Source organism: Mesoplodon bidens (genome assembly GCF_964165515.1).
Source record: "Mesoplodon bidens genome assembly, chromosome: 18".
Classification (NCBI taxonomy): domain Eukaryota; kingdom Metazoa; phylum Chordata; class Mammalia; order Artiodactyla; family Ziphiidae; genus Mesoplodon; species Mesoplodon bidens.
In genome coordinates this window covers 59,766,426-59,785,166 of record NC_138175.1, presented here as the reverse complement: position 1 = coordinate 59,785,166, position 18,741 = coordinate 59,766,426, and the positions used below count along the sequence as shown (strand labels likewise).

Below are 18,741 nucleotides of genomic sequence, written 5' to 3'. Positions count from 1 at the left end.
CCACAACGAGAAGCCTGCGCACCGCAATGAAGAGTAGCCCCCGCTCACCGCAACTAGAGAAAGCCCTCACACAGCAACAAAGACCCAACACAGCCATAAATAAATAAATAAATAAATTTATAAAAAAGAAAAGAAAAAAAAGCAATTTATGAATGAGTGCAGTGCACACCCTGTGGGAGAAACCTAAACCAGAAGTAACTCAAAATGGAGGCTCAGAACTCCAGCTTTTATAGCAACTTCAACAAAGAACAATAAAGTCGTAGAGAAATGACAGGAGAGAGGAAAGCAGTTTTAGGCTTCCACAGGGGGCAAACTGTGGGAAGCGAAATATATGGAGGAAAACTAATGGACTAAGGTATTGTTTGCAGATTCCTCTGGTGCCATCTCTGGGTTGATAAGAATGTCTTCTTTCCTTCTTCTCTAGGGAAGATAACATCCACGTGGGAGTTCTATGTCCTGCTTTAAGGAAGAAAAAGAGTCAGAGTGTCCTTGTGCCTGCTGTTTCTTAAGTGCCTTGAACTCAAAATAATCAATGTAAGGACTTCCCTGGTAGCCCAGTGGTTAAGACTCCTCGCTTCCACTGCAGGGGGTGCGGGTTCGATCTCTGGTCAGGGAATTAAGATTCCACATGCCGCGCCGCATGGCCAAAAATACATTAAAAAAGAAAAAAAAATCAATGTGCCAAATTGGGGTGACATATTTTGGTTCACCCCCTTCTCAGGGATAACTGTTCTCTCGTCACAATATAAAAATATAACGTGTGTTCACTGATGTGTGTCTGGGCCTTACGGCCTGGTCTAACGGCTCCACAGTGAGCATCTTCTACAGGCACAAGAGGCAAGTATGATATATTCACAGCACCCAGCACTGCCCCAGATTCTCCCGAGACCAGAGCCACCCAAACCATCCTGGTCCTGATGTGCACCTTTGTCACTTTCTACTTGCTTTCCTTCATCTTGGTTCTTTACATGGTGCTATTTGATAATCCAAGGGTATGTCTGATAAATACTGTTGCATTTGTGGAGACATGTTTCCCCAATGTTTTCCCTTTGTGCTCATCAATAACAACAACTCTGGCTCCAGGCTCTATTTCCTCTGCTGGGGCAAAAGGTAATTTTCTCTAAATCTGTCACAAGACCTGACGGTTTCTGTTCTTTACAAAATATTCATATGTCCATTCATCCATTAGGTAAGGCTAAGCCTCTACTATGGGCCAAGTACTATTAGGTAATTCAATTACCTAAATTAGACCAGTAGTTCCAGCCCTCGCAGGGATTGCAATATATTTCAATGATCTTAGGACACACATTTTTCTTCCTTCTAACAGCTCTAAAATTGGGAGATATCATATACTGAATAGCATCTTATACTTGTGGCTGAGCAGTTGTGATATTGAGTTCACAGGCTTCATCCTAGTCCTAGTGCTTCAACTGAGTGTGGCAAATCACAGCAGGAGAAGTTGCCAAATCCTTCAGAATGTAAGCAATTTGAAAGTAACAAAGGACTCCAGGACTGACTCCTGTATCATATAAAACTATCATTAAGGCACCTTATTACAGCATTTTTCTTTCTGAAATGCCTATAAAATAATGGTCTGTTTTACACTTGGTGGTATCTTAGCTTTGGTTTAAAAAAAAAAAAAGATAGTTTAGCCAGGACACAGTCTTTAAGCATACATCTATACAAATTATTACACAACTTAAATTACTGTAAATGCTGGGAGATCAAGTTTAGGTGACTATGACAAAATACAACTACTGGACTTGACCTAGTCTGAAGGCTCAAGAAAAGATACCTTGAGAATGTATTTCTGTGTATGAAAAAAATATTCTGCAATAATTTACTGTATGTTGAGTGTTGGGAAGAATATTCCAGTGAGAGAGAGAAGTGCCTGTGAAGGGTTGGTGCTGGGAAGCTGTGTGAACATTCAGGAAAGACAGAAGGGGCTGAGACACAATAAAGGATACTTCATGTCCAGACTCTGAACTAAGGAGACAGAATAATTTGTAGAGAGACTTCCCTGGTGGTACAGTGGTTAGGACTCCGCACTTCCAGCGCAGGGGGCATGGGTTCGATCCCTGGTTGGGGAACTAAGGTCCAGCATGCTGTGCGGCATGACCGAAAAACAAACAAGGAAAAAGAAACAATAATTTGTGGAAATAATAACTTAGCTGACCCATAAATCCAATGTATGCAATTTATAAATTTGAAATCATTAGAAATTAAATCTTAGGTCTTATTAAACTACAATATTGTGATGACATTTTTTACATGGTGATAAAATCAGCAAGAAGATGTAATTCCATTTCACAAATAAAATTATTCAATTTAATTTGTTCAAAAAGTCAAATTGACAAGGACATTGTACAAATTTTAAAAACATGTAATTTGTAAACATCTACATACACAAATCAAATGTCTAAAGCCTCTTGAAAGCAAATCTCTGAGGCTCTCCTGCTTCATCTTATCTAGTAACCTAAAAGTCAAGGCCATTATTCAAAATCACAGTTCAACAATTTTTCCTTCAAAAACACCTTTCACTTTTTTTTTTTTTTTTTTTGCGGTACACGGGCCTCTCACGTTGCGGAGCACAGGCTCCAGACGCACAGGCTCAGTGGCCATGGCTCACGGGCTCAGCCGCTCCGTGGCATGAGGGATCCTCCCGGACCAGGGCACAAACCCGTGTCCCCTACATCGGCAGGTGGACTCTCAACCACTGCGCCACCAGGGAAGCCCTCACCAAGATTTTATGTAGCAATATAAAGAGCGGAACCACACAACACTGTAAACTAACTGTACTTCAATAAAGGATAAATAAATAAATAAAAAGAGCCAAACCTCTGTAAAGCATTAGAAGATTAATGGTTATCTTTCTTTCATCCTATGTTAGGACAATTTTTTCCCAGATATTATCAATAAGTACTTTTCACAAGTATTTTTTTCTTTTTAAAATTTATTTATTTATCTTTTTTTTGGCTGCGTTGGGTCTTCGTTGCACACAGGCTTTCTCTAGTTGCAGCAAGCAGGGGCTACTCTTCCTTGCGGTGTGCGGGCTTCTCACTGTGGTGGCTTCTCTTGTTGCGGAGCACGGGCTCTAGGCGCACAGGCTTCAGTTGTTGTGGTGGGCTCAGTAGTTGTGGTTCGTGGGCTCTAGAGTGCAGGCTCAGTAGTTGTGGCACATGGGCTTAGTTGCTCCATGGCATGTGGTATCTTCCCGGACCAGGGCTCGAACCCATGTCTCCTGCATTGGCAGGCAGATTCTTAACCACTGTGCCACCAGGGAAGTCCCATTGTTTCCTTTTTAACTGAGTTTTGTTAACCTCCAAATGTATTTCAATCAGGTCTAGCAGACTTTTTCAAACCATGTTTTGCAACCCTTGGCTCAATCAAAAGATGGAGTGACTAATCCGTGGAACTGTGTATGCACAGGAGAAAAATGAATGATTTAACAGACTTTTCTTTTCCCATCTGGAATCTGAGAAGTCTTGACAGTGTCAGAGATTTGAACACGACCAGGCTAAACATCCATTATCCAGCAATGTGTCTCCTCCACAAGGAAGTTGCAAACTCAAGGGACACTGAGGTATTTCAGCCAACTCAGAATACTGTAGAGGGAAGCAAAAGAATGGAAGAGAGGGCTACAAACAGGACAAAGAGGGACAGGGTTTAGGTGGATTCCCTAGTGAGGACGTTTTAAGCTTATAAAGCCATAGTTCCCTAAGTGGGCCCTGTAATACTTTTTTCAAGACAAAAAAGAGATAAAAATCTGATTAACCAATGGCCCTCTCTCTATACTTGGTATGAAGAGGATTCCAAATGCCATTTGGACTCTGACTGCCTCCCTGATTTTTTAGCGAAGGGTATTTTGTTAGGCAGATCCATGTGTATTACACTGTTTCAATCCACATCTATTACACTGTAATGTCAATTACACTGTTTCCCCATGTGTGAAATACAAATTAAATATGAGACTTAATTCTCCCTGATACAAATTAAATATGAGGCTTAATTCTCCCTGTTGAAAATGGGGAGATTCTCCATTGTCTTTTGTCAGAGCATTTAGCTTAGAGAACTGCTAAGCACTTCCTTATCTCTTTAAAATGCATCCCTTTGAATACTAGATAGGACTTTTGTCAGTTGGGCTTTTTTGTTTTTCAGATTCATGACCCAGAATCGTCTTTCTTAAGAACCTAGGAGCCATTTCTTTAAAATGGAAACATCTTTAGACCCAGCTTCTTGAAATGCAAACATCAAGGGAGCTAGCTCACCTATCTCCCAGTCCCGAGGGAGGGTAGGAGCCTAACCTCGGTGGGTGCCTTGCTCCAATTTGAAAACACTTCCCGAAGTAGTTTGTCTTTCCTCTAGATAAAGCCGATTAGCTAACACAGATGGTCACCCCAAGCACCAGGTATAGTTCGGGTAAACCATCTGTGACAACGGATGCTGTCAACCAAAGAATGTTGAGGCAAAGTCAAGCAGAAGTGTTTATTGGGGTCCAAGAATTGCAACGCAGGATACACAGATTCGGGTAGCAACCCAAATAGTGTCCTACTAGGGAGTGAAAGTCAGGGGTTTTTAAAGACAAAAGGGGTAATGTCTACATAATTCAAAGTCTTGATTGGTGCTGGCGGCAGAAAGCTAGTCTTGGCTAAGCATGTTTGGTTGCTAAAGGTGTCACTAAGCAAAAATGTTACTGGAGCAAGGTACTTTTGCAGAGTTCTTGAAACACTTGTGGTTTGGCCCATTCCAGTTCATGTTTCACCTGGTGAGGACATGCGTTAAGGCCCACTTCTTTAATGGCCTCTCAGCTCCGTTTAAAAACCCCTTGACATTAAGCGACTCCATTTTATTTCATCTTTCACAAGGCTGTCAAGTCCTCTTACTTGGAGACTAGTTATATTTATCTTGAAAACATGTAAGTAATGGGTTCTATATGCTTGTCTATATAAGGGAGTAAGGTTTTTTCGGTTATTTTTCTGTCTTTGCAATTTCTTAGCAGATGGCTTCAGATGCACATCATCCTGCTTTAATACTGACCCAATAATGTGGTATAATGAGAAATTTATTTCGCCTTTGTTCCCAGATCCTGGCAGAGCTTCTAAAACCCTTGCAATTTCCTGAGTGACAGGAATATCTTTACTCACTCATAACAGGTCCCTTCTGTTGTTGTAGTTGCAGCACGTGGGCTCTCTAGCTGTGGCTTGCGTGCTCAAGTAGTTGTGGCACGTGGGCTTAGTTGCCCCACGGCAGTTGGGATCTTAGTTCCCCGACCAGGGATTGAACCCGTGTCCCCTGCATTGGAAGGCAGATTCTTTTTTTTTTTTAATTTTATTTATTTATTTTTGGCTGCCTTGGGTCTTTCTTGCTGCATGCAGGCTTTCTCTAGTTGCGGCGCGCGGGGGCTACTCTTCGTTGCTGTGCGTGGGCTTCTCATTGCAGTGGCTTCTCTTGCTGCAGAGCACAGGCTCTAGGCACGTGGGCTCTAGAGCGCAGGCTCAGTAGTTGTGGTGCATGGGCTTAGTCGCTCCGCGGCATGTGGGATATTCCTGGACCAGGGCTCGAACCTGTGTCCCCTGCATTGGCAGGCGGATTCGTAACCACTGCACCATCAGAAAAGCCCAGAAGGTGGACCACCAGGGAAGTCCCAAGAGGTCCCTTTTGAGCACAACTGAATTTATGCTTCAAGAGGTGATTTAGGTTGGGGGTCCTAAATAGCCCCACCCACTGACCTCCAGGAAGGGGGGTGTGAGGAGAGAGCTGGAGTTTAAAGTTCTATACAAACTCTTGAACAAGATTTAAGGAGCTTCCAAGTCTGTAAACGTACTGGGAGGGTGACAGACATCAGTTCCATGAGGACAGATGCTCTTGTGCTACAGACCCTTCCAGAACTCGCCCTATATACTTCTTCATCTGCCTATTAAATTTATGTACCTGTTTCCCTGAGTTCTGTGAGCTGCTCTAGCAAAATAATGAAAGTCCAGGAGGGTGTCATGGGAACCTCTGATTTATAGCCAGTCGCTCAGAAGCAGAGGTAACAACCTGGACTTTTGAAAGATATCTGCAGTGGAGGAAGACCTGTGGGACTGAGCCCTTCACCTGTGGGATCTCATGCTATCTCCAGGGAGATAATGTCAGAATTGATTGCTTGGTGAGGTTAGAAAACATGCACTGCAAACAAAGTGTTTTCTGTCTCTACCACCTTTGTGGACAGGATCTGTGGGTTGGGAGATTTAGTTTTTATTTCCCCAACAGTCACCATCACGATCTACCTGCTGGGACGAAATCTCAATCACTCATCTCATCAATATCTTGTGTACAGGAAATACGAGGAAAAGGTGATCACTAAACAGTATCAGAGATTCAACAAACCACACCTAGAATATGACAAATAACTCAGCAACTTCAACAAATAAATAAGAAGAATAAAAAAGGTAGGTGGAACTTATAGGTGAAGAGACTTATGAGACAGCTACTGAAAGCCATAATACATTTTGGATCCTAACTGCGATTAATCTGACTTAGGAAACACACAAACTTTTGAGATAATTAAGCAGTGATAACATACTTATCATATTTTAAAATATTTTTTGTGTGGTAGCAGCTATTGGGGTTATGAAATAGCCCTCACATTTAAAAAAATGCATTCTCAAGAAGTTATGCATTAAATGATGTAATGTCTGAGATCATAAATTAAATAATCCACTAGTGTATGTGAAGATGGACAAAACAAGAATGGCCATTAAATGATAAATAACGGTGGAAGATTGAGGAAGCCTTCATTGGGTGTCATGATATAGTTTTTCCTATTTCTGTATATATTTGAAAATAGCTGTAACAAAAGATAGAATGTGTCTTAGTCTGTTCTGGCTGTTATAACAAAATATCACAGCCTGGATGTTTTATAAACAATAGATAATTACTTCTCACAGTACTGGAGGCTGGAAGTCAGAGATCAGGGTGCTTAGCATGGTCAGCTGAGGGTCCTCTCCAATGTTCTGATTTTTTGCTCTGTCCTCACAAGGTGTAAGGGGTTAGGGATCTCTCTGGAGCCTCTATTATGAGCCACTAATCCATTCATGAGGGGTCCACTCTCATGATTTAAGCACCTCCAAAAAGCCCAGCCTCCCAATACCATCACCTATGTGGGTCAGGATTTCAACATATGAATTTGAAGGGAACACAAACATTCAGATCATAGCAGTGCCAGTGTATCAGAAATTTAATCTGTTCAGAAGGATGAAATAAAAAGGGCAGGAGGGTACCTCTGGTTTCTGGTCAAGCATATATAAAAAGCTGGCATTTGCCACTCCATCCTAACAAGCAAAAGGCTAAACAAGCTGAAAAAATAAACAATTCTTCTTAGATTCTTAAATGAAGTGTGGTCACAGGGCAAACCACCATCCCCAAATTGGAGAGACTGAAAAGGTAACACAGAGAATCACAAGTTACTGAAGCAGAAACCCACAAGCTGAAACCACTGTGGTAACCAATGCTAGGACAGGGAAACCTGAACTGTAATTGACAAATTCCTCTCAGTGGGGACAAATCTGAGAGAGAAGAACTCCAGGGGAACCCAGTCACGGGGAAAAAAAACCTACACTTCTGTTGAGTTTTATCTCCTAGAGTTCTACCTGTTTCTCGCAGTGAATATCCGAGAAAAATCCTGTCATACTCCCAGCAGGGAGAAAGGAAAAGGAACCATTTTCAAATATGCCAAAGCATTCTGTTCTTTATGCAAAGTCTGTTCCAGGAGAAAATTTTAAAGCAGAGCCTTAGGTTTTATCAGAGCCTAAATGACTGGGGGGAAGGAAAATACCCAACTCGAGCCCACTCTAGCCATCCTGTTCCACCTTAGAGGAGAGACTGAAAAGGCACATGTGACGTTCACAGTCCAGTAGGAAAACCTCACTAAAACACTGGGACCTACGTTGTGTGTCAAGTTAAAATATTTTTTTACAGAAAACTTAAACCCACAAACAAAACGTCCAAAGTTTGGAAATTTTTAAGAAAACATTTCTAAAGACCTAATAGGTTAAAGAGGAAGTTATAATGCAAAAAGAAAAAGAAATACTGAGACCTAATCATAGGACTCTAGAACACTTCTCCTCTCCCCATACCTTAAAATCATTTAAAAGACCTATTTACAGCAGTTCCTTTTACTGAGCACATCATACTTAGCTATCAAGAAAAAGCTGTACGGCATAATAAAAACGTTTTTAAAAGTTTGAAGAGAAAAAAGAAAAAAAAAGTTTGAAGAGACAGAGCAAGTATCAGAACCAAACTCAGAGAAGTCACAGATGTGGACTTGAGACCAGGAATTCAAACCAATTATGAGTAATACGCTTAGTGCTCTATTGGATCAAGTAGACAGCATGCAAGAACAGACATGCAATGTAAACTGAGATGGAAATTCTAAAACAGAACCAAAGAGAAATGCTAGTGAGCAAAAATTCTGTAACAAAAATGGTGAATGCTTTTGATGAGTTTAATTCGTAGACTGGATGCAGCTAAGAAAAGAATCTGACTTGAGGATATCTCAATAGAAACCCCCAAAACGGGGAGGGGCGGGGATTGAAAAACAAAACAGAATACTCAAGAATTGTCAGACAACTACAAAAGCTATAAATTATGAGTAACAGGAATAACAGAAAAAGATAAAGCAACTGAAGAAATTGAATCAGTAATTAATAACCTCCCCAAACAGAGTACACCATACTGAAATGGGTTCACTGGTGTATTCTAGTGAACATCTAAGGAAGAAATTATACCAATTCTCTACTACCTATTTCAGAGGCTAGAAGCAGAGGGAATAATTCCTAACTCATTTTCAGAGACTAGCATTACCCTAATACCAAAACAAAAGATACTACAAGAAAATTTCAGACCAATATTGCTCATGAACATTGATGCAAAAATCCTCAACAATGAACTACCACCACACATCTATTAGAATCCAAAATCTAGAACACTGAAAACACCAAATGCTGGTGAGGATGTGGAACAACAGAAACTCTCATTCATTGCTGGTGAGAATAGTGCAGACACTTTGGAAGACACATTGGCAGTTTCCTAGAAAACAAACATATGCTTATCAGCAATTGTGCTCCTTGGTATTTACCCAAAGGAGTCGAAAACTTATGTTCACACAAAAACCTGTACATAATCACAAAAAAACCTGAAGCAACCAAGATGTCTCCTTCAGTAGGTTAATGTATAAATGGTGGCATATCCAAACAATGGAATATCATTCGGTTTTAAAAAAGAAATGCACTATCAGGCCATAAGAAGACATGGAGGAACCTTAAGTGCATGTTACTAAGTGAAAACAGCCAATCTGAAAAAGCTATATACCGTATGATTCCAACTACATGGCATTCTGGAAAAGGCAAAACTATGGAGATAGTAAAAAAGATCAGTGGTTCCCAGGTAATGTGGGGACAAAGCAGGGATCAATACACAGAATAGAGGACTTTTAGGGCAGTGAATCTACTCTGTGTGACACTATAGTGATGCAACGTATCATTATAAATTTGCTCAAACTCAGAATATACACCACCAGCAGTAAATCCTAATATGAACTATATAGACTCTGGGTGATAAAAATGTATCAATGTAGGTTCATAGATTATAAGATTATAAGGTTCATCGATTATAAGATTATAACAAAAGAACCACTCTGGTGGGGGATGGTGATAATGAAGGAGGTGATGCATGTGTAAGGGCAGGGCACCTTCCTCTTAATTTTGTTATGAACCTAAAACTGCTCTTAAAAAATAAAGTCTTTAAGTAAAAAAATTTAAAATGTAAATATGAAACAAAACATTGGACCAAGGGGTTACTAAACGTGGGTTTACTTCCAATCCTGCTACTAACTAGCTGTGCAAGTCACTCACTTCCCCTTCCTGGGCCCTAATTTACTTATCTGCGAAAGAAGAAAAATGGGTCTCATGACATCTAACGTTTTTTTCTGTTCTAACTTTCTATGGATAATGCTAATTGTTCCTTTCTATTTTAAAGCTACAAATACCCTCAAAACCTACGTAGGATTTTGTATATCAGATCAAATAAAATGGAATATGGCCACACAGACACACACAAAAAAATATCTATGAAAATGAAAACAAAAAGATTAGGAAGTGAAAAGTTTTGAAGATTTGTTTTTTAAACAGTTTGGTTCAGACATGATTGATTTAAACTGCTCATATTTAAAATATCCATTTTGACATTTATACACTTAGAGTATCAAAACTAAGAGTTTCCTCCTGGCCTTTTAAATTTATCCTTCTCACCATATGAAATTACCCTACCTGCACATACTCTACCCTCTGTAATGGCTATTTTCAAATATATCCCAAAATGGAAAAGACTAGTAAGAAGTAATGATTCTGTCATTATTTATCATTTTATGGTTGTTCTTATTCTCTATATCCCAATGCACTTAGTGGTTTATTTCTAATCGCAGACATCATGTCACTTCATATATAACCCCTTCAGAATGTGTTTCTAAAATGTAAACGCCCTTATATAACTCCAATAACTTTGTTCCATAAAATCAAAATACTTAAAATTATGATAAACTGTTGTAAGTGCTGAATTTTGTCAACTGTATTCATTATTTAATGCAGACTGATTGCAATCTGGATACAAAATTTATCTTAGGCAATAACTAGGTGTGTCTTACATGTTTTTTAACCACTATGTACAACTTTCCTTTTTTTTTTTTTTTGCAGTACGCGGGCCTCTCATTGCTGTGGCCTCTCCCGTTGCGGAGCACAGGCTCCGGACACGCGGGCTCAGCGGCCATGACTCACGGGCCCAGCCGCTCCGCGGCATGTGGGATCTTCCCGGACCAGGGCACGAACCCGTGTCCCTTGCATCGGCAGGCGGACTCTCAACCACTGCGCCACCAGGGAAGCCCCAACTTACCATTTTTTAATTCATATTATTCACTTGATGAAGCTGCTAAGCCAATTGTTCATTAGAATTTGCCACAATCTAAATTTGGTTTATTGAGTCTTTCAAAATGTTTAACATGCTCACTCTTCTTCCATATTTCCTGTACACAAGCTATGTTCAACATTATGAAATATCAGGGAAATGCAACTAAAATGACAGTGACATAATGCTATATATTTACTAAAAAAGTCAAAAATTTAAAAGCTAACCATATCCATTTTAGCAAGAATATGGGAGAACTGGAACTCTCATACACAGCTAATAAGCATACAAAAGGAAACAATCATTTTAGAGAACAATTTGGTGTTTCTTAAAGTTTTATAGGGCCTTCCCTGGTGGTACAGTGGTTAAGAATCCACCTTCCAATGCAGGCGACACAGGTTTGAGCTCTGGTCCAGGAAGATCCCACATGCCGCAGAGCAACTAAGCCCGTGTGCCACAACTACTGGGCCTGCACTCTAGAGCCCACGAGCCACAACTACTGAGCCCGTGCGCCACAGCTACTGAAGCCCACGTGCCCTAGAGCCCGTGCTCTGCAACAAAAGGAAGCCACCGCAATGAGAAGTCCACTCACCACAAGGAAGAGTATCCCCCACTCGCCGCAACTAAAGTCTGCGCAGCAACGAAGGCCCAATGAAGCCAAAGAAAATAAACAAAATAAATTTTAAAATTATATATTCACCTACACTCTGATTCAGGTATTGCATTTTGACGTGTTAACACAAGAGAAAGGAAATATGTCAATATGAAGAACTGTATCCAATTTCTGTACCGCTTTTATTTGCAATAGTCAAAACTGGAAACAATTAAAATATCCATAAACAGATGAATAAATAAATAAATAGTGGTATAGCAATACAACACACTTTTCAATAACATAAAAAGGATGAACTACTCATGTAAGCACCATGAACTGCAAAATAAATATGCCACATGAGGGCACCCAAGGAAAAAAAAGACTAAACACTTTATGATTTCAATCATATAAAATTCTAGAAAATGCAAACTAATTTGTTATAACGAAAAGTAAATCACTGGCTGCTTGGAGGACAGAGATTATTAAAGGATTATTAAAGGTAAGTATGGGGGTGACAGAGACGTTTATTATCATGATTGATGGTTTCATGGATTTATATAGATATCAAAAATTATCAAATTGTATAGTTTAAATATAGATATTTACTGCATATAATTTATACCTTATTAAAACTTTAAAAATATGACTCAACTTAAAATTCTGGATTTCCTACTCTAGAAAATCAGTTTTGGCAACCATACTGACTCAATGGGCAGGCTCAGCACTTGCCCCAGTGGCAGCAAAAATAGGTGAGAAATTTTTGAAGTGGAAACAAAGACTATTTCCACTTCATTCAACAGGGATACTGGATGGGTCAAAAATACCATATCACTAGACTAAGAATCTCTCTTCTCTCGGTCCTTGTTTTCCTGTTTGCACAGCAATGGCCTTAGATGAACAGCCCATAGAAGCCACAGGAATCCACAAAACGTTTTGATTATTTTCTCTGACAAGGCCTTCAGCTACACAAGATATACAGTTCTGGACCTCTTGAGAATTTCTGTAGCTGCTCATCCTTCACAACCATAGTGACTAAACGCTGTGAGTGACCTTTTAAAAGAGGCACATTCTAACCATTATGTTGTAGTCTCCTCCACTCTCTATTAATCCAGTGTTTCTGTAACAATTATCACTTCCCTGGCCCCTTTAATCTTAAAATCATTGATGTTACCCTACAGAATTCAGGACATCAGGGCACATAGCTCCGCTGCAGGACCTGGGGAACAGATTTCCCTCAACAGTGCTGAGCAGGATGAAATATCGCCTGTGAACAAGAGAATAAGTTTATGTTGCTCTCAAAAGCACTAAAGGTTGTCACAGCAACCAAAAACAGCCCCCTCCTCAGTTTGAACTCTGAACCTACAAAACATCATGGCATGCCATCTAAAAATTAAGACCACAAAGCCCTGCAGTCTTTCCTTGAAGGTTTCGAGCAGCAATGCAACCTAGGCCAAAACTGGAGAGGCATATTCTGCCATCATACTGTCCCTGCTGAGGCACACAGTTTGGGATCCTGACCAGAGCAGTTCATCTCTTCAAGCCAGCAAACCCAGTTTACAACAAACCACCCCATACAGTGAACAGAACCCCTAAGATTAATGGTGACTTAAACAATAAGACCTTTATTATTATACAAACAAGAGCAATGGGAGGCAGACTGTTCCCCAGTCTTGGTGACTTGGAGGCTGGAAAATCCCATCACTAGAGTCTCATGAGATCAATAATATCCCTGAAAAATGTAGTCCATCTTTTCAAATCACCAACGGAGTCCTCTAGGCCAAAACTGGGTAAGGTCCATGATTTAACTCATGAGGGAGGAAAAAAACTGGGAAAGACTAAGTGTTCAAGCTACTCATGAATCATCCCACAAATGGGAGAGCACTGGGGTTTCCTTCCCTGAACACCCTAGGTTGGGTGAATGTTGCATACTATGGGCATCTCCCAGGTGGTTAGAGGTGAAATGACTTCTGCTACAGAACTGGCAGCGACATAAATCTGGCAAGGGCCCTGGACAGGTTAAAAAGTGCAATGCAGCTCCCACATACCTGGAATTTAAGTGGATGTTTGGATATATGTGGTTCAATACAGGCAAATGGCATCTTCATAAGGGATCTCCTCCTGTGTTACACTGAACAAAGAAATCATATATACCTGCACATTGAAGGTAGTTCTCCCATTTGAAATCTGTGGTATCCCATGAGGTAAGTTCTTCAGCAGAAGGCTTTCTCACATTCACTGTATTGTAAGTTATAAGGCCTTTCTCCACTGCGAATTCTCTGGAGTGTACCGAGGCTAGACTTTGGCCAAATGATTTTCCACATCTGCCATACTCATAAGGCTTTCCTCCAATGTGACACTATGGTGTTTTAGGAGCCTGGAGATGAATTTCCCACATTCAAATGCACGTAAAGCCTTTCTCCAGTGTGAACACTCTAGTGGTCACTGAAGTTGGACCTATGGGTAAAGGATTTCCCACATTCACTGCACTCATCAGGCCTTTAACCAGTGTGAACTCTTCGGTGTTTAATGAGGCTGGAGCTATGGCTAAAACATTTCCCACATTCGCTGCACTCATAAGGCTTTTCTCCAGTGTGAATTCTCCTGTGTTTAATCAGGCTGGAGTTTTGAGTAAAGGATTTCCCACATTCACTACACTCATAAGGCCTTGATCCAGTGTGAACTCTCTGGTGTTTCAAGAGACTGGAGTTGTAAGTAAAGAATTTCCCACACTCGCTGCACTCATAAGGCCTTTCTCCAGTGTGAACTCTCCGATGTTGCAGAAGTGCAGAGCTTTGGCTAAAAGATTTCCCACATTCGCTGCACTTATAAGGCCTTTCTCCACTATGAACTCTACGGTGCTCAATGAGGCTAGAGTTTTGAGTAAAGGATTTTCCGCATTCACTGCACTCATAGGGCCTTGATCCAGAGTGAACTCTCTGGTGTTTTATGAGACTGGAGTGGTAGGTAAAGAATTTCCCACACTCACTGCACTCATAAGGCCTTTCTCCAGTGTGAACACTCCGGTGTTGAAGGAGTGCAGAGCTTTCGCTAAAGGATTTCCCACATTCACTACACTCATATGGCCTTTCCCCAGTATGAATTCTCCGATGTTTAATGAGGTTGGATTTGTTGCTAAATAATTTTCCACATTCGTCACACTCATGAGGCCTTGCTCCAGTGTGAACTCTCCGGTGTTGAATGAGGCTAGAGCTCTGCCTAAAGGTTTTCCCACATTCCCCACACTCATAAGGCTTTTCCCCAGTATGAACTCTCCAATGGTCACTGAGGCTGTAGCTTTTGCTAAAAGATTTCCCACATTCGCTGCACATGTAGCATTTTTCTCTAGTGGGGACTCTTTGGTGCTGAAAAAGCATGTGTTTGCAACTAAAGTCTTCAGTACATTCTCCAGAGTTATAATGAGTTTTCCCCCTGTGAAAGGCAGCTCCACACTCAGTTCCCCTGTTTGACTTCTCCCTGGTGTATGTGGACTCCCCACGGGAAAGAGACTTCCCTGACACAAAAAATTTGCAGTCTTTCATAAATGAGGCTCTGTCCACGTTGCTTCTGAAGCATTTTTCTCCAATGTTCTGCTTTTGGTGCTGAAGTTTTGCACTGAAATACAATTGCTGCTCCCACGCCCCAATATCGTACAGTTTCTGCCTCTGGTGCTCAGTCAAGTGCAAAATGTCTCCCAAGTCCGGGCCGCATATCTCACAAAAATGGGCCTTTTGGGTAGACACACCTGCCTTGGGAGTACTGACCTGTGACATTCTATGTACAGAAATGCTCTGTTCAGGAGGTGCCTCTTCATCCTCCGCTCCATGCCAACAACCTGAAAGCAAGTAACGCTGGTGAAGTGCACATTGACTTTGGTCGGAGGGGACAGCTACTACTAAAGTGTATGTAACAAACCTAGGAACCTGTTCATGGGATTGTTTGCAGGAGCAAGGAGTTGGTTCCAGTTGAGGATGGGGCTGCTTAGCGCTACTGAGCTATAAAGATCACAGAATGGGAGAGGTCTCATGAGGTGAAGGACACAACCTTGTGGTGGACACAAAAAGAAGAGACAGGGTATGCAATTCCTTCTTCTACAAAGAACTTTGAAAAGGAACTTGTCTGCTGGTGACACATGAACACTGTATAAAAGGGTTGTGCCAAGACCCAAGAAAATACGACTATATCAGGGCAGCTGGTCTTTAAGGACTGTTTAAGAATGTGTGCACACCTCATGAAACAATACATAGGGGGACTTCCCTGGTGGTCCAGTGGTAAAGAATTGCCTTCCAATGCAGGGGACCCAGGTTCGATTCCTGGTCGGGGAACTAAGATACCACATGCCACGGAGCAAATAAGCTAGCACGCCACAACTACTGAGCTTGCACGCCTCAATGAGAGAGAGAAAACCCGCACGTCACAACTAGAGAGAAACCCACGTGCCGCCGCAACTAGAGAGAAGCCCGCGCACCACAATGAAGACCCGACACAGCCAAAAATAAATAAATACATAAAATTTTTAAAGTAAAAAAAAAAAAAAAAAAAGAATATATAGGGGCCAATGCAGAAAGCACTGCAGTTGTAGTAGTGAGAAAAACGGGTGAGAGAGGAGTCCAGAGATGTGAGGTTAACCTCAGGTTGGAAGTTAAAAGTAGCAGTGACAATAGAGATGACGAATTGGCCAAGTGTCAAGAAAAGGGAAGGAAGACAGAAATGAAGTGTGGCCACTGGCATCAAAATTCTGGTCAAACACAGTAAGTTTCTGGCATGATTTGAATACAGCATTGTCATCATGCCCTCTATGTGCTATTATGCAGGACCAGGCTCCCTCTGAGTCATCTTGCTTGATTCATATACATACTGTGAACCTCTGTGGGCTCTCCAACCCAACCCCACTCCCTCACTGATCAAATACATAACACCTTGACGATACAAGAAGCAAGGGATTTGATATCCTACGATAACCATAATGGAAAATAAAGAATTTTTTAAAAAGAATAATAATAAAAAAAGAACTGTAAGTCAACAGGGAAGCGAATGTTGGGCATGCTAAAGGAAGGAGAGGGCAGTGCACAAACCTCAGCCCAACGAACCACAGCACCAACCCAGGGAACTAAGGAAGGAAGCAGTGCCCATGGTCCTGATGTGAGGACAGACTGCTCCTGGGGAAAAAAGGAAGGGCAGAGACTAGTTCAAGGCACAGAGGTGGGTGTGACAGCCTTACCCAAGGAAGTTATAAGTGCCAAGTTCTCCAGCATCACGTTGTGGTACAGGCATCTCTGAGCATCATCAAGGAGATCCCATTCCTCCCAGGAGAAGTACACGGCCACATCCTTGAAGGTCACACTGCCCTGGCAAGATGGAGATAGATGAAACCACAAACAGCCCCTTTCTCAGGGACAACAATCCATGCCCCATGCCCATCCTCCTCCCAAGCTCTCCAACTCAGAGGAGAAACCAGTCCTTGGCACCATTGGTGCCACTGTCTTCAAACGGTCCCACTGATCACTGGAACCAGCCATCAACAAGAAGAGGTGGGTGGGCAAGTAGGTATCTAAGCTGTGGACCTGGCATAGAGGGATCCACACACTCATGCCAGGCTATTCCACTGGTGTGGCCAAGGTCACAGAAGTCTCAATACCAGGGCCCTGGGGTCATCAAGCATACTCCCTCTTCAAGTACACATAATCTTTGAGACTGGATCCCACAGCCCATGCCTATGGTGGTCACCACCTCACTGTCCCACACCCCAGACTTCCAGACCTGTGTATTTAGCTGCTCACTTAATTCCTCCACTTAATGCTCTAGGCAACATCTCAGAAGCTCCTGATATCTCTGGGGAATATTACTCCTACTACCAACTTCCTCATCTCAGTTGACAGAGCTTCTATTCCCACACCTGCTAAAAAAACAAAACAAAACAAAAAAACCAACCCTAGGAATATCCCTGAATCCTGTTTTACTCCCTCATGGTTCACATCAGAAAATATAGTTGTCACTTTTAAAAACACACATCCAGAATCCAATCATACCTCCTAAACCATGACTCTGGTCCACTGACCCTCACCTGGATTATAGCAGTAGCCTCCATACTGATATTTCTTACGCCTTCCTCCAACCCACAGTCTATATACTTCATGCAACAGCCAGATGTAGCCAGTTAAGACGTTGGTAATACTACCTTGCCAGAAACGGAAACACCTTCACATAACCCTGGCCTTAAGGTTTCTCCAGGGCTTCCAGACCCCAAACTGGGGGCACGGCACTTACGAGTCGCAAGAAACCACAATCCAGAGAACATGTGGGTGGAGGTCAGGGCCAGTGAGGGAATGGGGCACCCTCCACTTGGCTGTGCTGTTTCCAAAAAGCGCCTCTGCAGCCGTGGGAAACGCGGAAAAAGCCAAGTCTTGAGCAATGAGTCTATGGCGGGGTTCGATGGGCTCAGACCTCCCTATACCCCTGCCTGACCCTGAAAACTGGGACTCACGGTAGCTATTCAACCTCTGCTCCTCAGTGATCGGTTCTCCTTTTACCAGGTGTCCCTCCGCCTGTCACCCTTGCCCACGCCCCACCACCATCCCGGACACCGCGGCCTGGGCTTCGGGCACGTGAGCAAGCGCCCCGCACTCGGGGCTTTAGTCTGGTGCGGTGAGGGCGGTGAGGGCCGGAGGACGAGCGTTTACCTGAGGCAGGTTCCTCAGCGCCGCCGCCGCCATCGGACTCTGTGGGCGGACCGGGGCCGGGAGAGGCGGGACGCAGGCACGGCGGACCCTCTCCGGGGCCTGGCGCGGGGCCCCCGGGCGGCGTCGCCGAACTTCAGACCCGCCTCTATGCCGCGGGGACAGCCGCTCCTCTCGGACCTTCTCAATTCCGTCACCTCGAGATGGACCCACAATTCCCAAATCTCTCACACTGGTCAAACAAAACCAAGAGTAGCTAACATGGCCGCTGTGAAAAGGAAGCCAGAAGTTCCGCCCTGGCAGCCTACGGCCTCCTGTCTCTAAGCGTTCATTGGGTAGCGTTCCTGCCGCTCGATACTGGGCGTTCTGGGTAATGTAGTCCCAACAGATCCACACATTGAGGAGACTGGGCTTCCTGCTGGAAAGGATTAGCTCTGCCAGGAGGGGAGTTGGGAAAAGATATATCCAGGTGAGCTTCGCCCCGCCTTTAAAGGGATCTTAATCCTATTTTTGCCAAATGCTCTCTGCAGCTGA

The 18,741-nt window shown here is 42.5% G+C and overlaps 1 protein-coding gene across 10 annotated transcripts; it reads right to left on the bottom strand.

The window, feature by feature from the left end:
- Positions 1-8,998: 8,998 nt before the first annotated feature.
- On the bottom strand, positions 8,999-18,669 carry LOC308606596 (zinc finger protein 552-like). Of its 10 annotated transcripts, none has more exons than XR_014013844.1 (5): positions 18,211-18,582; positions 16,752-16,878; positions 15,295-15,365; positions 12,705-12,797; positions 8,999-9,069 (listed from the first exon to the last, which is right to left on the bottom strand). XR_014013844.1 is itself a non-coding variant. In XM_081217682.1 (4 exons), exons 1-4 carry the CDS (start codon positions 18,241-18,243, stop codon positions 13,973-13,975), a joined length of 246 nt encoding a protein of 81 aa, XP_081073808.1. In that variant the 5' UTR covers positions 18,244-18,582; the 3' UTR covers positions 11,750-13,972. The 10 variants fall into 10 exon arrangements, 5 of the variants coding, with proteins under 5 accessions (XP_081073808.1, XP_081073812.1, XP_081073811.1 ...); XR_014013847.1 differs by lacking the exon at positions 8,999-9,069 and adding an exon at positions 13,579-13,661 and having other exon boundaries at positions 11,750-12,797; XR_014013843.1 differs by having other exon boundaries at positions 12,705-15,365.
- Positions 18,670-18,741: the final 72 nt, after the last annotated feature.

Coding starts and splice junctions, on each gene's coding strand:
- LOC308606596 (XM_081217683.1), bottom strand. CDS start 18,243: ATGGCGGCGGCGGCGCTGAGGAACCTGCCTCAG. Junction 16,879..18,210: donor CGCTGAGGAACCTGCCTCAG/GTAAACGCTCGT, acceptor CCATCTTGCCAG/GGCAGTGTGACCTTCAAGGA. Junction 15,366..16,751: donor GGCACTTATAACTTCCTTGG/GTAAGGCTGTCA, acceptor ACTTGCTTTCAG/GTTGTTGGCATGGAGCGGAG.